The 25,947-nt window shown below is 37.1% G+C and overlaps 1 protein-coding gene across 10 annotated transcripts in view; it reads right to left on the reverse strand.

Moving 5' to 3' along the window:
* The window catches only part of LOC114359292 (segmentation protein cap'n'collar), a 142,223-nt gene that overhangs the window by 64,133 nt on the left and 52,143 nt on the right, over positions 1–25,947 (reverse strand). For all 10 annotated transcript variants that reach the window (XM_028313618.1, XM_028313616.1, XM_028313611.1 and 7 more), the window contains exons 3-5: positions 22,199–22,273; positions 19,544–19,681; positions 18,592–18,637 (exon numbers count right to left, since the gene is read on the reverse strand). In XM_028313618.1, coding sequence (XP_028169419.1) covers positions 18,592–18,637; positions 19,544–19,681; positions 22,199–22,273 — 259 coding nt within the window. The remainder of the gene's footprint in view (positions 1–18,591; positions 18,638–19,543; positions 19,682–22,198; positions 22,274–25,947) is intronic.

Raw genomic sequence — 25,947 nt, forward strand, 5'->3', positions numbered from 1 at the left:
ATTTGTTTCTTTAAAATTATTTTACTAGTAAGAAGCTACCGCAGTACTTCTTTCTTAATAACATAGGCTATATTTTTATACAGATTGAAATTCACGCAAAGAAGCCGTGGACAAAACTAATCCTACTTCCTACTAATATTACTCGTATAAATGCGAAACTTTGTATGGATGTCTGGATGTTTGTCACTCTTTCACGTAAAAACTGCTGAACGGATTTTGATGAAACTTTACAGTATTATTTTTTATAACCCAGAATAACATATAGGTTATAATTTATGACGATCTGTGACAAACTAAATTTCACGCGGGTGAAGCCGTGGACAAAACTAATATTATAATAAAGGGTTTTTGTATATGTTACAGGAAATGTATGAAATCCGTCATTGTATACAATTCCTAGGAATTGTGTATAAGTCCTAAAATCACCCGGAAATGTGTGATGTAAATTATATTACACACATTTCCTAGGAAATTTACACATTTCCTAAACAGCAATCGGAAATGTAATTAAGATTTCAATAATTACCTACGAGTGGACATGCGGTGCGAGGGGAGGATATTGCATCGTCCGATTACGCGGGGTCTCTATCGAATCGCCAAATTTTTTATACGCCTAGTTGTCTATGGCACACAAATTTTAAGCCTAAAATTTTTTTACACAAAATTATTTTTATTACGCCACTTTTTTTTCTCCCGAAACTTAAATGGCGCTACCGCGCCGCGGCAGCTGTGTATGTGTAAGGTCGCAAGTCTAACCTAACCTAACCGAGACCGCCTCGGTGGGCCGGGGGGGACAAATGTGAACAATACAAAACGAATGTATACCATTAGTACGTAAGTACCAATAAATATAAGAAATGTTGTGGCTAAGATGGAGAAAAAAAAAAAAAAAANCCGATGTGGTTTGGCTAAATGAAATTTTAAGCGTACCGAGGGGCACCCGATCACGCGAAGGCGCTTGTGGCGCTTAGTTTTATACATTTCCTAATACAATATTGGAATTCTATAAAATTCCTAGGAAAAGTATACATTTCCTAGGATATGAGCGTATTAAAAAATCTCTGAAGCAATATTTTAAACATTTCCTAAATAGCTTCGGAATTGTATACATTTCCTAGGAATAGTATACAATTCCTAGAATTCATACATTTCCTGTAACATATACACATTTAAAAGCTTTAATTGATTATTTTAAATTGTTTTTATTTAATTTACGTAAACAAACCTTGTAGAATATCAAACAATGGAAGTTATGGGCGTTTCGAATGTCATACATTTGTAACATTTTGTAGTTCTCGGTTTTTATGAAGTATTTGAATATAATTTTTATTATACCTTTAGTTTAATGTAGTTCACAATATAATTCTTCTTTATAACAATTGTTTTATCAATATTTTTAGCCTTTGCTGTTAACTTTAAAAGGTTATTTCCTGTTCTTATGAACATAGAATGTTTGACTACCTAGCTCGCATCAATACTTATGACTATAATTTGTATATTTTAAAGACTGTTAAACCTTGAAAAGGAGGCTGACAATAGTGACTGAGTTTCTTGCGCTGCTTCTTCTCAGCACTGGCCCATTTATTGTCCCGAAGCAGTGGTAGGGTTAATACTGGGACGTGTAAAAGCGCTTTTTAAAAGCCTATTTGCAAAAATAAATGAATTTTTAGGAATTTTAATTTTTATAAAACAATTTATAGAATTTTGAATTGACATTTTCTTAATTCAGAATCAGTTTTCAATTCTGGAACCGGGAGAAACTGCTTCAATCAAGATTTATGATCCTAAATTCCTTCATCTTTAACTGTTGTAACTAAAACTCACACGGTTGGAGTTACCTTACAACCCTGTTGTCAAACAACACAGGCGTCTGACATGGCTCAATCGAATCGACGGCTTAACGTGCTTTCCGACTACATACATTTCTTTTCCCTAAGGGCCAGTTTAATCCAATTTTTCCGGGATCCAGTAATGCATGATCCCGCAAAACTTTACAGTCATGAGAACACAAAAATGTGTGTTTGAAATTAGAATTCCAAATTCGAACGGATTGGTGTTTGCGGGACACTGCAAACGGGATGTTCATGTGAACGTTAATGTTAAAACACGTATAATATAATAAACGGGATCCAAAAAAAACAGTTCCTGCAAAAACAGGACCTATTTCTACCTACCTATTTCTTTTCCGTAACTATAAATATCATACTAAAGCCAATTAAATTCAAATAGTTTATTCAGTACAAAGGCCCTTTTCCAGGGCACTTATACATGTCCCAAATATAGCTTGCCCTACCACCACTTCGGGACAAGATATGGGCTGGTGCTGAGAAGAAGTGGCGGAAGAATCTATACTAATATTATAAACGCGAAAGAAACTCTGTCTGTCTGTCTTGCTTTCACGCCCAAACCACTGAACCGATTTAGAGATAGTTTGAGTCCCGGGAAAAGACATAGGATAGTTTTTACCCTGGTTTTTGAAACAGGGACGCGCGCGATAAAGTTTTTCTGTGACAGACAAAATTCCACGCGGGCGAAACCACCGGCGGAAAGCTATTTAAGAATATATGACTCTAAAATGATATGCAACCTTTAAATGGCGATCCAGAAACTTTTATGGTTAAAATACTATTAAAAAAACTAGTTAAAAATCTTACAATTATTATCCCATAGTCTTTTTCGAGTTCCAAGACAGTCTATCTTCTATCCCTGGGAACTACTAAACCTTCACTGGTTGGGTTATTGGCGGTCAAGCTGTAGATCCTGGCTACACAGGAGTTGCAGTGGTGGGAAAGTGTGGTGGGATATGTCTCTGCCCTCTCCAATTTACCAGAGGCAAGTGGAGGATTTAGATCGTAAAGGAAATGGATCGTAAAGGTAGCAGGGAAGCGCTGGACGCAGGCCGCTACCAATCGATCTACGTGGAAAGCATTGGGGGAGGCCTATGTTCAGCAGTGGACGTCCTATGGCTGAAATGATGATGATGATGATGAAATGGAGGATTTACGGGACTATTCCCACCTCTCGTTCCCATCGCTGCAACTCCTGTGTAGCCAGGATCTACTATCTAATGAAGTATTTGGCCTACACTCCCCACGCTGGCCAGACGGGTTATAGAGGAACTACTTTAATAAATACTAGGTTTTGTAAAACAACTTCATATCTATATCCAAAAGACAATAATAACTTAGAAATCTGAGCATTTCTAAAGCTTGAGATCAAATCAATGAATTTCCCAAACATTAAAAATCATGATTAGGCATGTCTCATTTCCGAACGATTTACAAAAAATGTACCACGAAGGGCGGATTAGTTAAAAAGGAGTACGCATCAATCCTTATAATATTAATAAGTAGATTGTAAAAACATACCGCGAAACCAAAATCACTTGAACACACACACAAGCACAATCACAGTTTTCAGCACTAGCCTTTTTTTTAATGACTTGCCACTTGCACTGTTCTGTTCACTTTTAAAATAAGGCAAAGGACACCGATTCCCTACAGCCTCAAGCTTATAATGGAGCTGGAATTATTGTGCCGACCTCACACGATTTTTTGTCTGTGACTACTACGCCTGTAGGCGGGGCTTGAGAGTGAAACACGCGCGTATACACGTCCCTTTCTATCGTATATCAGACACGCTTGCTAGAGCGAGACGAACGGATCTGTTTTTGCGTAATCTTCACGAAGGATGCAGTAGGTATGCTTGTGTATTGAGCCTATGGATTTATAAGGATTTGTTCTATATAATATGATGGCTTCGGCCGGGTTATTTTGTAGTTATTTATTATATTGTTAGTTGATGGAATTTTCAGATTTTCTTTTCGTCTTTTTGACCTGTAAATAATACATAACTGAAGTTCATTATTGATATGATGTGTAATACCAATATCAAATATCCAAAAAAACTAAAACTGGAATATTAAATTCTTAGCAACAGTACATCGTAGAAAAATATGCTAGCATAGTGAGTTTCTGGCTGCTTCTTCTCAGCACTGGCCCAAATTATTGCCTGTATCGTAGTAGTAGGGTATTACAAAGGGCCAAGCCAAGACTGTTACATTTTGAAATCACTGATTAAATTGTGAAATAATTCTGCGGATTAGTCATATTCTAAAAATTATTTTTCTGTTGGATAGTCCATTTATCGAGGGAGGCTTTAGGCTATACTATAACATCACCATACAGCCAATAGGGAAGAAAAATGTTGCAAACACGGGAAATATTATTCAAACTATTCGCGTACGAAGTTTCGAGCACAGCTAGTATAATAAATAATATTCTGAATTATTTGACGACAAATCTAATTAATGTATCTGCCAATTTTTATTGTTGTCTGACAAATTATATGCTCTTTGAGCGGAACATACTGTAACATGTCACCATTTCACCTATGATTCACAATAAAGATGTTAGTACTTGTGTTTGTGTTTGTATAGCCTTCGTGTAGTTTTAAGTAATTGGTGTATCATGTTAGTTTAAACAATCGTTGTATATTAACAACAATATAACCCGCATCCGTTTACGATGGTGGCGATCAATTGAACTTAATTTGATTGTTATTGATATACAGCCGTGTGATCCATAGTGGAATAGGACCAACCCTCTTCCCGTGGATGTCGTAAGCGACTATGGGACAAACATGCGAACATCAGGCCTCCCCAGCCCGTCTGGCCAGCGTGGGGAGTGTAGGACAAATCCTCCATTTGCCTCTGGTAAAGAGAGGGTCGTGCTCCTGCAGTGAAGACCAAATGATGATGATGATGATGAAGTCAGATCTCCAGCACTTTTATCCAGCAGCTGCTATCTCTGTTAGATCGTCTGTCCATTCAGTAGATGGGCGTCCTACTAAGGTTCGTATTAGAAAATAACCCTCCTTCTGGCGCAGTCGAGTACAAACTACATTCAATTTTATAGTATTTATATACTCGCAATAGAATCACAATGCCCTGTGGTCTAAATATTGAAATTAACCTCTCAAGTTCCCAACTGAGATTTTAAGTTAGAGTGTTTTCATTTTCTACTTTTGTCTTTAAGCCTATTTTCGTTTCTAAATTATCCTGAATCGATTTGAGATTACTCGAGCCGAATTCTCAATGATGGCTCTCCATTCAGAGAATGAGCACTCTAAAGTTTAAAATGTCAATTCAGAAACCTGCTGTAAAATAAGACTTGAGCTTTGTTAGCTTCGTTCAATACGAGCCTTAAGCCGTGTCACATGGCCTTAGCCCTGAATCCCTTATGTACTTTATTAAGTGAATACCTATTTTAGTTCCTGCAACCCACGAATGCAAATGAGCTTTACGTACATGCACATAACGATACGGGACTATTCCCGCCTCTCGTTCCCACCGCTGCAACTCCTGTGTAGCCAGGATCTACAGCTTGACCGCCATAAAAACCCAACCAATAAAGGTCAAGTTTGTCCCGGGGTTGCACATAACGATAGTGTAATGTCTATCAAAACTATTGCAAAACGAACAGTAGCGAGCCTCCACACATGTAAAGCTCACTCGCCTTCGTGAATTGCAACAACTATGACAGAAAAATAAATAAAAAGTATCAGAAAATATTTTTTAATATCATTTGTACGAGCTACACTCACACATTGGTTAATGTATAATCTATTCCAAGTTCATCGACCCCAAAGCTGCTGATGAGTGATGACTGGCGGCCATCTTGTGACGATGCGGTATCCGTATCCGGTACTTTCACGAAAGCTCAGTTGGTATTGAGCAAATACTCGGGTAATTATGCTAAATTGGTATGTAACTTGCTTTAGTTTTTAAGTGTGCCTTAGTTAAATGTCGATTAAGCGATTGTAGAATTTGGCTAAGTTGCACCGGCTTAACTTTAACCGTAACTGTGACAATATACGGTGTTTTTATTGACACTTTTTATGTTTGCTATAGTTAATGTAAAATGCAACCCAGGGTAAGATTTTGATCGATTTAGGCTGTTTTAACTGTCTGTTTTTCCTCAGACTCAGTACGCCCTATTAAAGTTTTATCACAATTTGGTCGTTTCTGAAGGCATACAGGACGAATATACACATAGATTTTTATTTACATGTATAGATTCAATGCTAACACAGTTTCCAGAGCTGGAATGAAGTATTTTTAAAGTGAAGTTTAAAGAAGTCTTTTTTAACTTTTTAAAGTGAGTTGAAAAAGTGGCTGACAAAGGTGACTGAGTTTCTTCCGCCACTTCTTCTCAGCATCAGCCCATATGTTGTCCCGAAGTGGTGGTAGGGCAAGCTATATTTGGGACGTGTATAAGCGCCCTGGAAAGGCCTATAAGTACTGAATAAAAGCACCATCTTACTTTAACTTTGACAAACGTCAAAATCTGTCAAACTGCATACAAAAAGCACCGGATAACGTCATAGTTACTTTTAAAGTTAGGCGGTACAACTCAGCCTAAGTAAATCTTGGCGTTCACTAGCATTTTTCTAGCTGAAAATTGAAGTATGAACAAAAAACATAGTCAGCATTGCCTACACAGTATCGGCGACGTATAAACTTTAAAAACAACAAAAGAACCGCTGGCATATGATGACTGGTAGATACGGTCGACCGTCAGCGTGACTGGCTGGACTGTTTTGGAGTTTCACTTTTCTAGTGTTTGGTATAGCGTAGTGAAGATTTGAGACTTTCAAATTAGACTAACACCCGTATTCACAAACATTACTATGAAGTCTCACAGTGCGCACGCACAGGGTGACACACGAACCAATCATAGAACTCTATTCAACGTTGAGCGTTCGATTTGCTGCTTCACTTAAGCAAGCATCGTTTGTGAATACGGGCGTAATGTGGCTGACCAAAGACGTCTATGTTCTTTAAGATTTAAACTACAGACTTTCAGTCGTGAATTTCGTTGTAAGTCCAATGACAGTTTAATTATTTTTATGCATGACAAGGCAGGTATTTGACCGCAATCGTTGAGTTAAGTGAAATGCAGTCTAGGATGGTACATATCTGCCCTGTAAGTGCCTATTCACTCGCGCCTTGAAAAGGTCCGGATTATAGTCAGGAAAGACAGCAGCAGGCAGCGAATTCCAGTCCCTACCTGTTCGCATTTTAAACCCCAAGAAACGTTTTCCCCGGGACCAACTTGACCTTCACTGGTTGGGTTATTGGCGGTCAAGCTGTAGATCCTGGCTACACAGGAGTTGCGGTGGGAAAAAGAGCTGGGAATAGTCTCGTGCAGATTTTTAGCCCATAGTTGGACCCGATTCTAATTTGTATGAAGAATCGACCGATACCAAATCGGTGTAATGTGCGCACTTCATACATCTCCATACTGATTAACAGCCCGACCCAACTATCCTAAAAAGTCTGTAGTCTACGGCTAGGCTAAGGCAAAACCGCCTCTGTGGTCTAGTGGTTAGACCACCTGCTTCAGACGCAGAGGTCCCGGGTTCGATTCCCAGTGGGGGCAGATTTTTCTGTTCGGTTTGGTTGGTGGTAGGGCTTGTTCTAAGTCCGCCTGGCTAGCTACCACCATCTTACCTAAGTCTGTCGCCATAACAACAATGTTAACAGCATTATTGTGTTCCGGCAGTTAGAGGTAAGATAGCCAGTTCCTCCGTGGTCGAGGATTCCGGGTGAAGCTCGCTTCCACCTTCGGCCTGATCGTCACTTACCATCAGGTGAGATACAGGGAAAGAGCTTCCTCGTTGTGGATAAAAAAAAAAGTAAATAGGTATTTACCTACTAGACAGATATGTAACATCCTAGACTTTAACTACTAAGTAAAGAGGCATTTACTGGGCAGGTATTATATACCACCATAAACTTCAACTACTTTAGGTGATGATTTAGAGACATCTTAGAGAAATGAACTAATGGGAAAGTAATTGTTTTAGCTATGGCTAAGTTTGATCAATTTTGACAAAATTTTGTATAGACATTGATCAGTCCTTAGGGATGGACCAAGTCTGCCTCGTTTCCCTAAAACATTATGGGGTGAAATAGGAGATAAAAGTTTGCATTGTATCTGGATTTCGTTACTTCTCTAGTTAGATAAATCATCATCATAATTTCAGCCACAGGACGTCCACTGCTGCACATAGGCCTCCCCCAATGATTTCCACATCGCCCGGTTGGTAGTGGCCTGCATCCAGCGCCTTCTTGCTATCTTTATGAAGTCATCGGTCCACCTAGTAGGTGGACGTCTCACCCAGTTAGATAAAAGCACTGCAAGTCTCCTACAAAACGATAACCAAATGAATGCTTATTCTGTTATTGTAACTGTTTAATTTTCTAAACCTGGCTAGATTTAGGTATGCCTTTGCCATATTCCAAGCAAAATTAAAAAATAATACTTCATGAAGCGATTTCGANTAAATATACTACTTTAACCCTTAACCACTGACGTACGTACGTGGTACGTCGGTCAAACGGTTTTTCGTTCACAACTTTATTTTATGCAGGAATTTTTGCGTGTCCTTTTTGGTAGTTTCCTAGTGGCCAGAGATGCGTGTGCGACGGGAAAAAATAGATGGGTAGCACGACCCTAAGTAGGAGAGCTAGACCACCCGACGTATGTGGTACGTAACGTCAGTGTTAGTGTAACTTTTTCAACATCGCTTTTGTATGTTGGTCCATAGATAAAATTAATTGTTAGCAGTCTAATTTATTTACTTGGCCGTCTATATATAAAAAACCTTATTTACGCCAAAAAATATTACAAATGACGAAGAAATTAGCAAAAAATCCAGTGGATGAAAATTTTTATATTAGTTGCGGTTTTCGAACACAATCATCATGATGGTGAAGGAGCTTTAGTTCGTGGCTTTGGATTTGACTTCTTCTGAAGATTGTTTACCATATTTTCATATTTCCTAGCTAGTTTGAAGCACGGCAAACTGGTGACCAGGTCATCAAACAAAGAAAGACTATAGAAAATAGCCTTCCTAAATGAACTGTATTAAAAAGTGACTTAATTTGTGAATTACTGCTATTGTGATTTTTTCCTGATTAAAACTATTATTAATCTTTAATATGGCCAAAATAGAAGTTCCTAGTGTTATCAAATATTTTTGTATTGATTTTTAAAAAATGCCTGTCTATCTTTAATTATATCTGGAGGAATTCACCAATATCATACTATTATATTAATGTTAATATGTTTTTTTACTATCTCTGTTTAATATAAATATGTGTAAATAATTTAAATTCAAATTTCACCAAAGTTACTCTCTATTGATCCATCAGGAGGTCTTCAAAGTTACGTACGTATGCCGTACGTACGTCAGTGTTAGTGTAACAAAATGACACGTCAGTGGTTAAGGGTTAAACTACTGCGACACTAATTGAGAGTAATTTCTATGCTTGCGCGATAATTCCGACAAGTTTAACCGCCTTTTTGGCGATTCGAAAACGAGAGCGACACGACGGCCGAATCCAAATTTTGCAACTAACTTTATTTGACATTTCAACCAAATGTTGCTATACGAAAAATATTAAATAATGCTACGACTATGGTTTCACATTTATGTCAAAAGTGAACACTTCATAATTCGAATAATTCTTCTTTTATTTCAAGCCAGTTGTCTTCGCGCCATAAAAACGGTGGCTACTTTTTTTTACAACTAGCAATGACATTCATTATTTACAGCCCAAAAAAAGTGAAATTACTATAATGACCACAGACCACAAACAAAAAGGATTGACTACCTGACTTCAGAAGGGTAAGATCGTATCTATAGCTTTTAAGATAATGGGATTTGTAGGACATGGATTTTTGACGAAATTAACAAGGTTTGGTGACTTTTGGCGGGAAAATGAAGCATAATTTTGACAGTTTTATTGCCGCCATTTTTTTAGTTTTAGTAAAAATGTGGCACCTTTCAGAGACCTTACGCCGACTTCTTGAGAGGAGTTTTGTGGTATAGTTCTTGCAACTCACGAAGGCGAGTGAGCTTTACTTGTGTGTGAGTACGTGTACATGCACATAACGATAGTGTAATGTCTGTCAAAACTTTTAAAACACGAAGAGTAGCGAGCCACCACACATGTAAAGCTCACTCGCCTTCGTGAATTGCAACAATTTTATATTATATTAGTGGTGAATCTTTAGAAGTATGAAATTATAAATATTCCATAGACTGCATTATTATCAAATTTTTCATTTTCCATAGTCTACACTAAAATAAGATGGAAGATTTGATTGTTTGTATTGAATAGACTCCGAAACTACATGACCGATTTGAAAAATTCTTTCAGCATTAGAGTCCTGCATTATTTCTGGTGAACATTAACGGTACGAGGTTCGCCGGATCAGCAATTTATTATTAAAGTTAGATCTCAGTAAATATGAAATAAATTAATCAGCTTACTTCTAGTAATGCCTACCTAGAAAAAAGTGTTTTATTGAGAAAAATAACTCAAAATGTTCAATTTATTCCTCACGTTGAAATTGTCTCCCAGTGAACCTATGAGTCAAAGACAAATGAAAGTAGGCGTTGCAAGTTTATTAAGTCTAAGCAAACGGTCAATAAAAATGAAACTAAAATGTCTGCCGCTGGTTAGTTCTATATTTTCCTGTTCCAACATATTCTATAAGCTACATATATCAAAAAGGACATAAAAAGGCCGAATCTCGTTAAAAAACCTCCTTCCTATCCCGACCTAATCGAATACGACTTTTTCTATGCCTCTATAATCTATGATTTCATCGTAAAACCCATTTTGAACATTACACCTAAAAGATAGAGTCCAATTTCCAACGACAACTTTTAATGGGATTTGTAACTTAGATTATTCTAAAAAGACGTAACTCGGATCCAAAGTCAAACGATTTTGGACTCTAGAAGTATAAGATAAAGTAGTTATTAGAATGGGTATTGTTTTTTAAACAAAACGCCAGCTCGAAAACCCGACAGAACGAAAACTCGTTTAGATCCTTTTATAACCTTTCGATCTTATTGCAAGGAAATAAAGGCGAATATCAAGTGTACATATCAATTCCAATGCATTCTAAGCGCTTTTGTTTCAGACGTGCTCCGCGTTCTATATTTGAAATTCTGTTCTTTCCATCTATACTAACATCGCACGAACGAATTCGAGCTTTGACTGAAGTGTATAAGGTTGAAAGTAGTTTGTAGGCAGCTTTGTTGTTAAGACTTTATGGTGAAAAGAGGATATTATTGATTAGCAAGGGAGCCAGCCAATCAGAGGCCGTCTCGCACAAAATGGCGGAGGGTAGCGCGCCCTTTCTGAAAATTTATACCCGGGTTTAATTTATTACGCATTGTGTTTCACCGACATTAATCTTTTTCTGCTTTTATTAATGGTGGGTCCCGCTGTTTTATTTTAATGAAATGCTGTGGGTGAGTTTCCCGCCGCCATTTTGGTGTGGTATTGATTTGGCGGGAGAATTTTGGGGGGAAAATAGGTTTACGTAAGTTGTTCTTTAGCCTGTGCGCGTTTGTAATTTAGAGTTAGGATTCTTTAAAAAGCCCACAAACTACAGACTTTCCCCCGGGACAAACTTGACCTTCACTGGCTGGGTTTTTATTGGCGTCAAGCTGTAGATCCTGGCTACACAGGAGTTGTAGTGATGGGAACGAGAGATGAGAATAGACTACAGATTTCTAGTCGACTGATAGTTTGATTGACTTTCAATTTTTATACAGAATCGGCCGATACCAAATCGGGGTAATGTGTGATTAACAGCCCGACTAAACTATCGGACACATAAAGCCTTTAATTGAATTCCATTTTATCATCCACCATGATAAAAATCAACCATTTTGATATTTAAAGTCATAACTTTCCTCCAGTCAATCCGTTTCCGATAAAAAATCTTTCTATATTTCATGCGCACTTCTCGTTTTAAATTGTTTCAACTTTATTTGCTACTAGCGGGTGGATCCCGTTTTACCCCCTTAGGGGTGGAGTTTCGTAAAATCCTTTCTTAGCGGATGCCTACGTCATAACATCTACCTGCATGCCAAATTTCAGCCCGATCCGTCCAGTGGTTTGCTCTGTGCGTTGATAGATCACTGACTGACGTCAGTCAGTCACCTTTGAGTTATATTATATTTAGACTAGCTTTTCTACCAAAACGAACCAAAATTAGCTCAGGTTTAACCGTGAAACGTTACATACAGACAGAAATACTTTAGCATTTATCACATTAATACAAATATCCACTCTGAATCCAATATTGACAGTAAAATGAGAAAGCAATGGAAACGATCAACTATTTTGAATGACTCGACGATTGGCGACCCAGACCAATCCAAAAAGCTGAAAGCTTGTAAATCAAATGTAAATAAAAATTCATCGCTAAATGTATTGAAAGCGCTTTTTAATCATTTCTTAACTTTTTCAAATGTTGTTTGGAGTTTGAAAGTTTTTTACAGAGAAATTTTTCAACAATTGGCTGAATAATCTAAAATTGGTCGCTTAGCGTGTTTAGCGTTAAATTGAGAACAGATAAACTACGACTTTTTTGAAGTTATTATTTGTTTAGAATTAGATCTCAACGTTCTGAAGATCTGCTCATCATTTTCCATCAATTCTTATATGACAGGCAATGTAATAAAAATTGCCACAAAAACTTAAAAAGCTCTTTTGTTTTATTCTTTTATTTCTTTCTGTTCAAAAGAAAGACGATTTTGGGCCATCTAGTAATTTGATTGGAAGGTTTTAACTCAGCTTTACTTTCAACAACCTATAAAGTCAAAGTAAAAAAAATATTTATTTGTATAGACTATTTAAATAGTAACTTACAAATCGTCAAATATTTTGCTCTTAAGGAGCCTCTAAATGTCTCATAATCTTTTTACCAGCGCTAAGTTTGGCGCTATAAGTTTGTCACAAATCTCAATTTTTATTTATTTACCGGTCTCAAATTAGTCGATTCCAATTCCATCATTCGCGCCAATTTCTATTTACATTTTTTAAATTTTGACAGCAAAAAGCTGCACGTCAAACGACCATAGCCAATGACATTTTACTTTCATCGGGCAAGGACGCCCGAAACGCACAGCCACGATGATTGTTCACTGTTTGTGATAGTCATGCACAGTAGGCCAGTGAACCCTATGGCTTAATAGAGCACTTAATATTCAGCTAGCAGAAGCTACACATCGACATAGCAAACGCACAAAATGGCCGACTCAGTTCGGTAAGTTTTTTATTAAGCAACTAGCCGTGCCCGCGACTTCGTACGCGTGAAAACCCGTTTTCGCAACATTTTTCATTGTTGCTCTGCTCCTATTGATCGTAGTTGTATAGCCAATAGCTTTCCTCGATAAATGGGCTATCTAACACTGAAAGAATTTTTCAAATCAGACCATTAGTTCCGGAGATTAGTGCGTTCAAGTAAACAAACAAACTTTTCAGCTTTATAATATTAGTATAAACTAACCAAATACAAATAGTTTATTCAGTACTCAGGCCCTATCCAGGGCACTTATACACTTCCCAAATATAGCTTGCCCTACCACCACTTCGGGACAACATATGGGCTGGTGCTGAGAAGAAGTGGCGGAAGAAACTTAGTCACCTTTGTCAGCTTCATCATCATCAGAAACTATAGCTTGACCTTGCCACTAGAGTTTCACTTCTGCCTGTATTAATGGAGTTTTTAATTCATATTCCTTTGACGTTACATTCGCGGGATTGTAAATAAGTAACAGATTTTAGAGGTTAGTGGAACAACGACCTCATGAAGGTAGCAGAAAGGCACTGGACGCAGGCCGCTACCTACCTGGCGATATGGAAATCATTGGGGGAGGCCTATGTTCAGCAGTGGACATCCTGTGGCTGAAATGTTGATGATAAACCGATTTTATCTTTTTGGACATCTACGGCTAAATTACATAGTGAAGAGCGCTTTCTGCAACCCGCATTTCGCTACGAACTAAATACAAGAGCGGCACAGCTCTTACGGGCTAAAAGGTTCTACATACCAATAAATACAGACTTCAATCTAGATCAAGAATTTCAAATTAAAATTATATTTCATAATCACCTAATCAATTAATTATGTTTAGAAAAAAACCATAATTTTCATCGTCACTAGGTCATATTTTCTATAGCTATTCAATATTTATCAATAAGATATGCATTTTCAGCTAGCCCAGAATGCGCGCCAGTCGCCACGATAAATTTTTATCGAGGCATCTATAACTGATTTTGCACGATAAGCACATACCTTTGTCTTCTAAAATAGTTGATAAAATTATATCGTGGCGTGCAACCTGGGCCAGCTGCAGATACACAAGTTATCTGCCGATTAAAATATTCTTCCTGAATCGAATTTTGTGTCTCATTTTACGAAGTCAAGTCTTACTAAGCGCAACTCACAGTAGCATCTTATATGTATACTTGCAATAGGAGCTATTTTAGTACAAACATGTACAGGCCGATGTGCTGTAGGTACATAAAGCATATAGCCCCACAAAGGCCACCCCAATCTGAGCCACAATACATATTAATGGTGTATTCCATGGGGAATTGAGACGTCACAGATATATTAATCATATACATCACAATGAACGTATGACATGGAATAAGTTAGAGCATTTTTGTAGCAGTCCTTTGTAGTTAAAATATTTGATTCCGTTGCGTTTTAATACCGTAGAGATGTTTCGATGCTTTATTTGAGGAATCTACTCGCATTTCGAAGCAAAATTCTCTAGAGATTGATGCTCGTTTTCATCATTAATCCCTAATTTTAAGTGACCCCTATGCAAACAAAATTCCTGTTAAATGTCACCACAGGGGTCACTTAAAAAATAGGGATTCGCATAAACGAGAGAGATCTCGTGTAGAGAGTGACATATGTAAGTGAATTCGCTAAACACTTCTTCGAATCTTGAAATTGATTTGATTTCGAGGCTTGAAATTGAATTGATTGGATTCTGTAATACGAACATTGCATCCTATTAATATTTTAAATGCGAATGTTTGCGAGGATATAATATGGATGTTTGTTCATTTACTCATTCAAGCAAAAATTACTGAACGGATTTTACTTAAACTTTACAGTATTATTGTATAAGTATACATCTGAATAATATACACCTAGGCTTGAGTTGATCTGTAAGAAACTGAATTTCACGCGTGCGAAGCCGTGAGCAAAAGCTAGTTTCAGAATAAACGTCCAATCGCCTTTATGTTTCACAGCTACATTTGAATTGCGATCGTCTTTTGTCCAATTCCATAACTGGATTTAAAAATCATGAAAAGAACAAAATTAAATTCGAATAATCGAAAATGGAACAAAGGAACTCAAAAAATAATATTAACAGTCGATTATCTTCGAAATTTTGAGAAGGACACGTATTTTGATGGCGCGGCGTCGCTCAATAATGAGTTCGAACGAAACCAGTATAACTTGAGCTGCTTCGCCCCGCCCTTTCTTGAATTTGGACCCAAAAATACGAGGAACAGACTAAAGCCAGAGGTCTTTTTAAACTGGCGATCGGCGTCCAGTGACAGCCGCGTTCGAAAAAAAAGAATTCCTTTTTCATGTCGACTTTTCCGCTAGTCATCGTTCGGCCAGTGTTCTCTGTGATTAATATTTCTTTTTTTTCTGATTGTCTATGGTTTTTTTTTTTCACATATTATGTTATGCATTTGGGAAACGCATTTCGCCTTTTGAAGTTTTTGTTGAAATAAACTCTATTATATTGGCTGGGGTTGTAATAAGTGATCTTTTGTGACTCTTATGGCGATGGCGCTTTAGAAGTTGTCTCAATCATGGTGTACAGAGACATTTAAGTAAAATATGAATTTTAATGCAGGTTTTAGAAGCTTTTCACTTGCAATACTAATGCCCGTATTCACAAACTATGCTTGCATAAGTGAAGCAGAAAATTAACGCACAGCGTTGAATAGAGCTCTGTGATTGGTTCGTGTGTCACCCTGTGCCTCCACGCGCACTGTGAGACCTCATAGTAATGTTTGCGTAAGTATTGTTAGGTAGTAAATCAATATTCAATCAATTAAATTATTATTTTACACATTTTATTAGTTTTTTCTTTAAATAATATCAATTTAAAGCAAAGTTTTAGTTTTCTTCTTTACACAATTGGTAATGAATAATATTCAATTTTCTATACTTTGTAGTATAAAATAATAAAGTTATATCTGGATTGGAAGGAAATAAAGTTTTATAGAATAGAAAGAATGTATTTAATTGTCTCAAGTTATTTAAACGATTATTTAAATGACAAGAGTGCGTGGACTTTACCTGCCTAGCTCGCACTTATTAAGTGTTATTGGTGTTATGTAAGCTACAAATTAGACCCAGAACAGACGGTGAAACGCAACTGCAACGAAACTGCAACTTTGTGATGATTCTGATGAATGAAACTGAAACTGAAAGTTTCAAACTGGTCGCGTCATGTGTGGTCTCTCAACGGACGCTATGGCAGAAACTTAGATGCAACTCAAAAGTAACTAGCAGTTGAAGTTTCGTTGCAGTTGCGTTTCACCGTCTGTTCTGGGCCTTACTGTATTGGATTGAAAAAGAGGCTGACAAAGGTGACTGAGTTTCTTCCGCCACTTCTTCTCAGCATCAGCCCATATGTTGTCCCGTAGTGGTGGTAGGGCAAGCTATACTTGGGACGTGTGTAAGTGCCCTGGAAAGGGCTTATGTACTGAATAAACTATTTCTTTTCATTTAGTCATTATGGTTTAATTAAAATAATTGGTTTATGGTCTCAAATTCCCAATTGTTTTTTATCCAAACTACATGAATTTTTTTCTTGACGTGCTCTTTATGGGAATCGAATATAGAACCTTCAAAGGTCCAGTTCAACCACCAAGCATTAAAGTAAGATTAAAACAAACTGTATCAAAGTTCAGTACGAAGTATTACGTACAGATTAAAGAACGCTCGCCCCATCCGGGGGTCGAACTGCTGACTCACGTGACAAATGGTGCAACGCACCACGCCTGGGGGACTTAGGCATATGTACGGGGCATTGTAGTAAGATTTTTGGTTGGGAAGCTTCTGTACAACTGGTGTGTAGAGGCGTGCGAAGCATATACTCCTAGGTAGGCAATAGGCTAGTTTCCTAAAAACATTTTTTAGTCCGTCAATTAAGGTATAAAAAATATTGGACACGACAAAATAGTGACATTGTATGTGTAAACAAACAATACCATCCGTTATAGGCTCCAGCCATCAGTCTAGAGCAGAATCAGCGCAATAAAATAAGACGTCACTATTTTGTTGCAATTTCTTACAAAACTTGCGCGCAAAAAGCAAATCTAGTATGTAAAATCATCAAACTTCTAATGCTCGTAACTCAGTTCAGACTGAGTTTAGAGGTATACATGCCATAGTAAGTTTGGTTTATTACACTATTTTGTAACCAAAAAACTTGGTTTGGTCGATGCCCGCGGGAAAAAAAAGATGCCAATTTCCGGCATTGTCTTTTTGCATGGGTGTTCCTTTTAGAACGTAGGTGCTCACTAAGACAGGATTTTGCAAAATTCAACCCCTAAGTGGATAAAACGGGATCCACGCGTACAAAGTCGCGGGCGGCCGCTAGTTTGAAATAAAATCATAATATCAAACAAAATGAGCTAGTTTGTTCGTAATTCAAGTAGTTCTTTGTCAATAGTGTCTATTTCCAATTGCCCTACCATATTCCTGTAAATATAGAATTAAAATAATTGTCCATATCATACACCCCAAGGTTCAACGATCTAGGGGTGCCTCCCCTGTTTATGAAGTACATAAGGGGCGAAGGGCTGCGCTATGTGACAGGCTAAAGGTATTACGGAACGAAGCTCAAGTCGATTCAATTGAAACCATAGATTGAGAGTTTTTGATTGGTTGTGTTAATTTTAATACTACGCTGTGCTTTGGAAACATGAACGTAACATAATGCTTATTTTAATACATCTGTTTCTGCAATTTATTACACCGATCTTGTCGCGTCAAGGAAAAATGTACGTGCTTTTAATCAATTTTGTGAAAAATTGGCAGGTAGCTAATAGTTCATAAGATAGGTTTAATTTGATGTTTATTTTCCGTGGTGCATATATTTTCTTTTACTTAAAGGTTACTAAATCTTTGTCACGCACGTGACACCTGTCATCCGTTTTGCAATGGAGGGAAGTCGAACCTTAACTTCGAACTCCTTCTACTAAGTTCTTCTGATTAATTTCGTTGCGGGTCCAATGACAATTTAACTTTGGGACAAGCTTTTCCTTCACTGGTTGTGTTATTGGCGGTCATTGCGGTCAAGCTGTAGATCCTGGCTACACAGGAGTGGCAGCGGTGGGAACGAGAGGTGGGAATAGTCCCGTTCCGTAATAGCTGCGTATGCGTGAAAATGGTTTGAATATTTATTCCCGTTTTCGTAACATTTCTCCTATTGGTCGTAGTACGATTTCCTTTCATCTCTCACGACGTTTACGGGAAGAGTTTTCATATTCTCATCGTCATCATTTCAGCCACAGGACGTCCACTGCTGAACATAGGCCTCCCCCAATGAATGACTTCCACGTCACCCGGTTGGTAGCGGCCTGCATCCAGCGCCTTCCTGCTACCTTTACGAGGACGTCGGTTCACCTTAATAGCAATAATATTAATATTATACTACACTTACCAGTCTCGGTGTCCACGGTGTACGACAGGCCTGCCCACGGGTCATCCTGGACAGAAACAAATACATGGCAACACCTACAAAAAAAGGCACATATTTATGGACCATGAAAAATAATTTCGTTCGTGTTTAAAAAGTAGAAAACAAAAGAAAATCGCTGATTTGACAAAAAGAGTATTAAAACATTACAATTTATTAATGTATTAATTGATATACTTTTTTATGAGCTGTCAACTTTTTACTAAAAACTTAAATATTTCGAAATCGAGTTTATTAAAAAAACTATTGCTGGATTCTTTTACGTGTAGAAATATTGTGCTGGAATGATTAATAAATTATGTCAATTTATTTATTCATGAATAGAACGGTAGTACCAATTTTACACTATTCAAACAAGACGTAACAAAGCTCAGAATAACATTTAAGTACATATAAACAATTTAACTTAATTTAGGAAAAGTACAAATAAATACTGAATTTTAATAACAAATTGAATCGTGTAACTTCTATTATTAAGTACTATTTATTCTGTTATTTTATATTGTTCATTAAAACAAAAAAATACTAAACAAGAAACAAATAAAGTTATTCGTGCTATACAGGGTTTTAGGTAACTGGGTATATGAGCCGACACTAGCCCATGTTAACATGGGCATATAAATGGTATGGTGAAGTCAGAAATTTGATATCATCATTTTAATTTTTTTAATTTTCATTCAAAATAAATTTTATAAAATCCAATTTTTATGAATAATAAAATAATTAAAATGAAGATATCAATTTTCTGACTTCACCATACCATTTATATGACCATGTTAACATGGGCTAGTGTCGGCTCATATACCCATTTACCTAACACCCTGTATTTTAATCCCTAGTTTTCCACCGCGAACATCCACTACTTTTTACTGAAGATAGTCATATTTGGAGTTAAAACTATAAAAAAACCACTTACTTCTTTAACGTCCTCGTTGAGAAGCGAAGCCTTCACCTTTTCGATGCTTTCTTCTTCTTCCTTCTTCTTCTGCATCGTCTCAGTGAGAGGTTCCTTGCGGATCTCATCGCTTGCCACCTTGGTTGCTTGAGGACCCTCCTGTTTTAACATTGGAATAGTATTAGCTGAAGAATCATCATCAGCTTATTTAGTCTCAAATGCAGGAGCACAACCCTATCAAAAGAAGCAAATGGAGGATTTGGTCTACTCTCCCCACGTAGGGTTGCCAGGCGTCCGGCTTTAGCCGGACATGTTTGGCTTTTTAGGGACTTGTCCGGCCAAATATTGCCTTGTCCGGTCTGTCCGGCTTTTGTTAGGCTTATTTGGTTGCCGCGCCAGGCGAAAGTCGATATTCACTCATGAGCTGATACTAATGAGGATCAGTACTGTTGTAGAAAATTCAATAAAACTAGTATCTACGTTAATCTTTAAGATAAGAAAGATATATCTTTTTGAATTTTCCAAATCGGACCATTACTTACGAAGATATTAAGTAATAAACATAGGCCGTTTTTGCCGCTAAAGACAACGTACGCAGGGCCGCGTTACGTCACTATATCCGAATCGAGCGCAGCCGGCGTACTATTGGGATGGAAAATATTTTTTTCCAGCTAAACTATCAGTTTTAGAAAAAAACTTTTAATAACATTTATTCATCAAAATAAAGTAACCTATCGACCAGTAATTTTTAAAAATAAAAATTGTGAAAAATAAGTATCGCTATGTCCAAAAACCACATTTTTATACGATTTGATGGAATGCGGAGAAGCGGTTAGGGTGAGTGTAACTTTATGATTGTTTGTTTTGAACATAATAATACATAATATGAGTGCTAATACCCAGTTTCTGGCCTGGGGGGATTATCTAACCACTAAACAAAATAATAACCACAAGCTAATTTGTAGTCCATTCTATGCGACAATAAAATTATTTTGTAAATAGTTCATCGTGAAATATTTTTGCCAAATGAAACATTTGGCAAAACATACTTTGCCAAACAATAATTTGCTAAACAATAATATGCCAAAAACGACATTTGCGAATTAAAAGTTTGCAATACGTTGTTTTGCCAAATGAGAATTTGCCAAATGAAAATTTGCGAAACGTTGTTTGCGATGTGATAATTTGGGAAACGTTTTTTGGCCAAACATTAGTAATCCTCGGATATAATATAATGACGTCATCGGTCCCGCGCCGGGCGGTCAGTGAACTTTTTTAGTAATTTGGCCATAACTTCGTCAATTTTTATCGGAGAACAAAAATTTTTGGACTGTATATTAAGGATTTCTTAGACCTATAAATCTGCATTCACAGCTAAAAATCGAAATGATCCTCATTGCACACCCCCCCCCCCCTGTCACATGTCCGGCTTTTAGGGTAAAATGTCCGGCCAAATGAAGCACAAAGTCCGGCTTTTGTGATTTTGGACCTGGCAACCCTGGCAACGTATTAACTGAAGAATTCATAATAGGCTAGATGACAAGATTTCAATTATTAGTCCGTCAGACAGACAACAGTATTTTTTATTTTCTTTCATAATTAAATAATAACAGTGCTACATCGAGTTGAAATGGCGCGATACGTCACGTTTGAGTAGAATTTTTACTCACGCGACATTTCAACTCAATATAATACTGTAATTATTCGATTATGGAAAAAAATAAAAAATACGAGTCTAATATTTTCTAATTATCTGTCTTACGGACTAAATAGAATTTCGATTTCAATACCCAGTCATCCCTATTATCAGGTCATTTAGTCTGCATTGTAGGAACATGGCCCTCTCCAATTTACTATGCTGGCCAGACTTGTGACGAATAGTAGTCTAGTAATAGTAGAATATTAACAGTGAGATATTTGTTGAGTGATACAAATTACATTGGAAATGTAACCGAATAAACAAAATTAAAGTGGTTTTTTTTAGACTTTCACGTTATTAATATTTTTTAAGTAAGAAAGACTGCTTTTCATTTAGATATTTATCATTGCAATTTTAGTTTGCCCATTGTTGAAAGGCTAAAATAAATAAATATCCTTTGTTTTCCCAATGTTACTCAAATTACAAGTTCAGCTCAATAGTGGGGCGTAGTGTGAGTTTACGTCGATGTCGACTGCATAAAAAAGTGACATTAAATGTATGACGGATTGTACAGCGCCCCAAGCGGATACAGCTTTTTTTTTTTTTTTTCGTCAGGAAATGCATGAAATTGCATACCCACTGGCCCGGGGGAACCAGTGGGTTATGTGAGGCTCTCCCTGCCAGATGGGCAGGGCCTACTCACTAAAACCTGACGGTGTCCTCCCGAAGTCTTTGGGACGGAGCTGCGAGTTATTGTCCGAGCTAGACGGCCTAGACATTCTTTCGCGGCTCCGCCCCAGACTCAAGCGGATACAGCTTAACTAACCTAACCTAACTTTGACTGTAACGATAACCGGTGTTTTTTGTATGGAGTTTGACAGATTTAACGTTTGTCAAAGTTAAAGTAAGATAGTGCAACCCAGCCTATGCCCTTAGAGCAGTCACCAGTCAGGCGAAAGTTCGCCGGTTCAATTTCCCACCTAAGAAGGTTGGTTTTTTCAAGTTTTAAATTAAAAATGCTGAAGTAAAGTACTTACCAACTGCACAGGGTCCTCCAGCGAGAATCCCATGTCCACATCCTGCTTCCACAGCACCTCGATCAGGTCCATGTCCTGGGAACAAGAAGAAACGGTTCAGTTAGTACAATTCATTGGATTTGTAGGAAAAGAGGGACTTTCCTTAACACAAGTGTGAATAAAAAACAAAAAGAAGAGTCGTCTTAGTAAATCTGACGTCTAAACAAATAAAGATCTTTTTGATTTGATTTCAATTTGAAAATTACATTTTATTTGCTATCTAATTAGTACCTAATGACACAAATTACTCTTATAGTGAAAAATCGCAAAACTACGTCACTAATTTTTAACCGACTTCATCAAAAAGAGGTTCTCATAATAAACACAGAATACTTAATAGTAGCTCTGGAACCTAACTAAAGTCGGTTTTTATTTTCAAGAAATTAATGTAAAGAGTTATTAAAACCTCTCTACGTACACAGCGGGGTGTAAATTAGTTTTTAATCATAAAAAGAAATAAATGGGGTTCGAAAAGGAATACTAATCATACATCGGCGATTAATCAAGTGCAATTTCGAGAAATAGCTTAAAATAAAAAGTAAATTAATATTTTCCTGTATGTATTTCTAAAATCCTACTATTTTTCTTACAACTGAAAAATTAACATGAGAATCAACTGCACAAGAAAACTACTAGCGCCATCTGTTAAACGTTTTACAAAACACCAATACTTCAAAGTTCTTTTAAAAGCACGCTTGAGCGCCATCTAGTGAAAACACAACATACCACATGCTCACATCAAAAGCTGCTAAATAACGTAGTTCGACTACTCGACGCTAGATGGCAGTATCGTCGAAAGCATGATACAGCTTCACTGATCGCCCGTTAGATGGCGCTATAATGTCTTGCAATGCACGTAAATCAACAAGTTATTTTGCGAGTTAATAGAAAAAAGATAAGTATATATTATCAGATAATTATCAGTATTGAATGGAATTTTTCTATTTAAGATTGCAACCTTGTCAGTATTTAGCGCTCTCTTTTTAAACGGTCAATCACAAAATCATATGTTTTGTTGAACTCATTAGGCAGTGCACGAATGAGTGTTTAAAACGAATAATGCAATAAAGCTATTTTGGCGTGGCGTTCATAAATTATTTTTTATTTTGAGCCGAGTCAATGTCTGCATTTCGGAGAAAGTTGAACATCATTTTTGCCCGTCAAAATGAGGTCGGGGGCGGTCAAGGCGAGGCAAGGTCGTCTCACAGCTGGTACGATCGAAATAGAAAACATTACATTTGCTATACGCACAAAGATTCACGACGTAAGCCATATTTTCTTTTTCAAGGGAGCCTAGACAAAGTAAAGGTACAGTTACACATGCTTAATGTCATGCTATTATGCTTGAACAACTCGAAATAAGCATGCTTATTATTTGCAATGTTTAGTGTTTCGACACACATAACTATTATGTATCAATTGCTCAAACTGGCATGTTTTCGTGCTAGTAATGAGCATTTGAATCTGTACCTTTACTTTCATGGCAAAAATGGGCTACACAAAAACTTCGAAGAGAAGCGATTTTGGAATTTTAACTTCTATCAAAGAGGGTTTTATTTAAACAGTTCTGTTACTTCTGTTATCAGCTTTGAACTAGGAAGTCAATCCTTTGTAACACACCACAATTTGTGGTCACAAACGCATCGCACGATGTGTGATTCATTTGCCATATAAAATGAATAGTAGGTACACCTAGGCTGTCGTAGAAACAGGTGCTAGACAGTATTACTCGTACTCGGTACATAATATTTTCAGCTGATGTGTCATGTTACTCAAAAACACGAGTAGTGTATTTACCTAATCTTTCGTACTCATTAAATGTGTATAATTTGCAACTAGCACAAAAGGTCTCTGCGTTATTTTTTCACGATTACCTACCCTACTTCGTGAAACTGTTAACTTTTCTGACAAAACTTTATTGGTGTTTAAATTGAAGGTCTTGGCTACAAAGTGTAGCTGAAGAGCTCTTTTTAAACGCCTCTTTACAAAAAATAAATGAATTTTGAGTTTTATGAAAGAGTCCCGTTAACAAAAAAGTGCATGTCAAACCTTCTCGTTTTATATTTTTGTAGCAAAATATCATCTATTACAAGAATCTAAGATGCCTCAGTGTTAAGCTTGATATGCTGTCACCTGCTGTACATCTGTTTGTCAAACATGACCTTATTTACTCTGTAACAGGAAGGTAAACAACTTCTATGTAACAAATATCCTTCTATGGAGTTCCAATGTCGAGGGCACGTCGGATGGCCTAGCTCAAGCTGTAATGTAATAAATAAAATTGGTGACCATAGTGAAATTGCTTTTGTTCTGTCCATCTTTATTCATCTACATATATCTATAAAGCGAAAGGTCACTGACTCACTGACTCACTCACTCATCACGAAATCTCATGGCGGATTTACACTATGCGCAAATTAGCCGAGTCAAGTCAAAAAAATAGAGGGGTGGGGATGAAATTCATTCATTTTTCATCCCCACCCCACTGTTTTTTTTACTTGACTTGGCTAATTTCCGCGCAGTGTAAACGCAGCTTCAGAAACTACAAGTGCTAGAAGTCTCGAATTTTGCATGGGGGTTCCTTTTAGAACGTAGGTGTTCCCTAAGACGGGAACGGCAAAATTCCGGGGATAAAACGGGACCCAGCGTACGAAGTCGCGGGCGGTCGCTAGTATGTCTAGGATAACCATTATTAGTGTGCACTAATAACTACAAAAAACATTTTATATAATAAATTCCTAATCCGTATTATATTATTCGTCCCCAAAGTACCTACTTACCTACCTAACTTATTATCTTCTAATTTCATATGTTCGTGCAAAAAAATATAGCGACAAAAATATCAATCAATGAAACTGGTAACTAAAATTTAAAATAGCTATAAAACAATAATAAAAACATTAAACTGAACTGATTTAATTATTAATTGGCTTGTCACGTAATTTATTTCCTAACTCGTTACGAACAATATTAATTAGAGATGAAACGGATATCCGGTAACTATCCGGTAGGCCGGATATCCGGCCTAAATTTACTATCCGGCCGGATACCGGATAATAACTCACTACCCGGCCGGATACCGGATATTAAAAAACTACGACAATTTCCTATTAATAAAATGAAATACATTAATCTTTGAGGTAAACATCAATGAAATGGCATATAATAATGACGTCTTTTATTTAAAGTCCAAAAAGTTACAAAAAGCCATATTAAGACCTTTAAAAAAACTAATTTCTTTTTCTGGGCTATTCACTTTAGAGTGAATGACGAATACATAAACAGTAAATATCTGTTAAGTCAAAATATTGCCAAATAAAAATAGGCGATCTTTTTTTCACTGATGATCTGATGCAATTCAGTCAGATTAAGCAGCAAGTAAACTAATTTAATTTTCGCTATTCAATCACACACTCACGATGGCAACCAAAATCGCCCGAATTGATCTGCCCCCTAGACAAGTGGCAAAATCTGACATTCTATTCGGACTGATTCGATTTTCGAAAAGTGTGACTAGTCTAGTCTACTAATAGACCCACTGATCGCGTTCGAAGCACCTGTGCGGCGCTAAACTCGTCACGACATGCAAAGAGACAATGGGCCAACTATCCGGCCGCCGGATATCCGGCTATCCGGCCTAGCAGCTGGCCGGATATCCGGTATCCGGTATCCGGCCAAACAACTATCCGTTTCATCTCTAATATTAATTT

Source organism: Ostrinia furnacalis, unplaced genomic scaffold, assembly GCF_004193835.3.
Source record: "Ostrinia furnacalis isolate ACB-3 unplaced genomic scaffold, ASM419383v2 OfSCF4295, whole genome shotgun sequence".
NCBI lineage: Eukaryota > Metazoa > Arthropoda > Insecta > Lepidoptera > Crambidae > Ostrinia > Ostrinia furnacalis.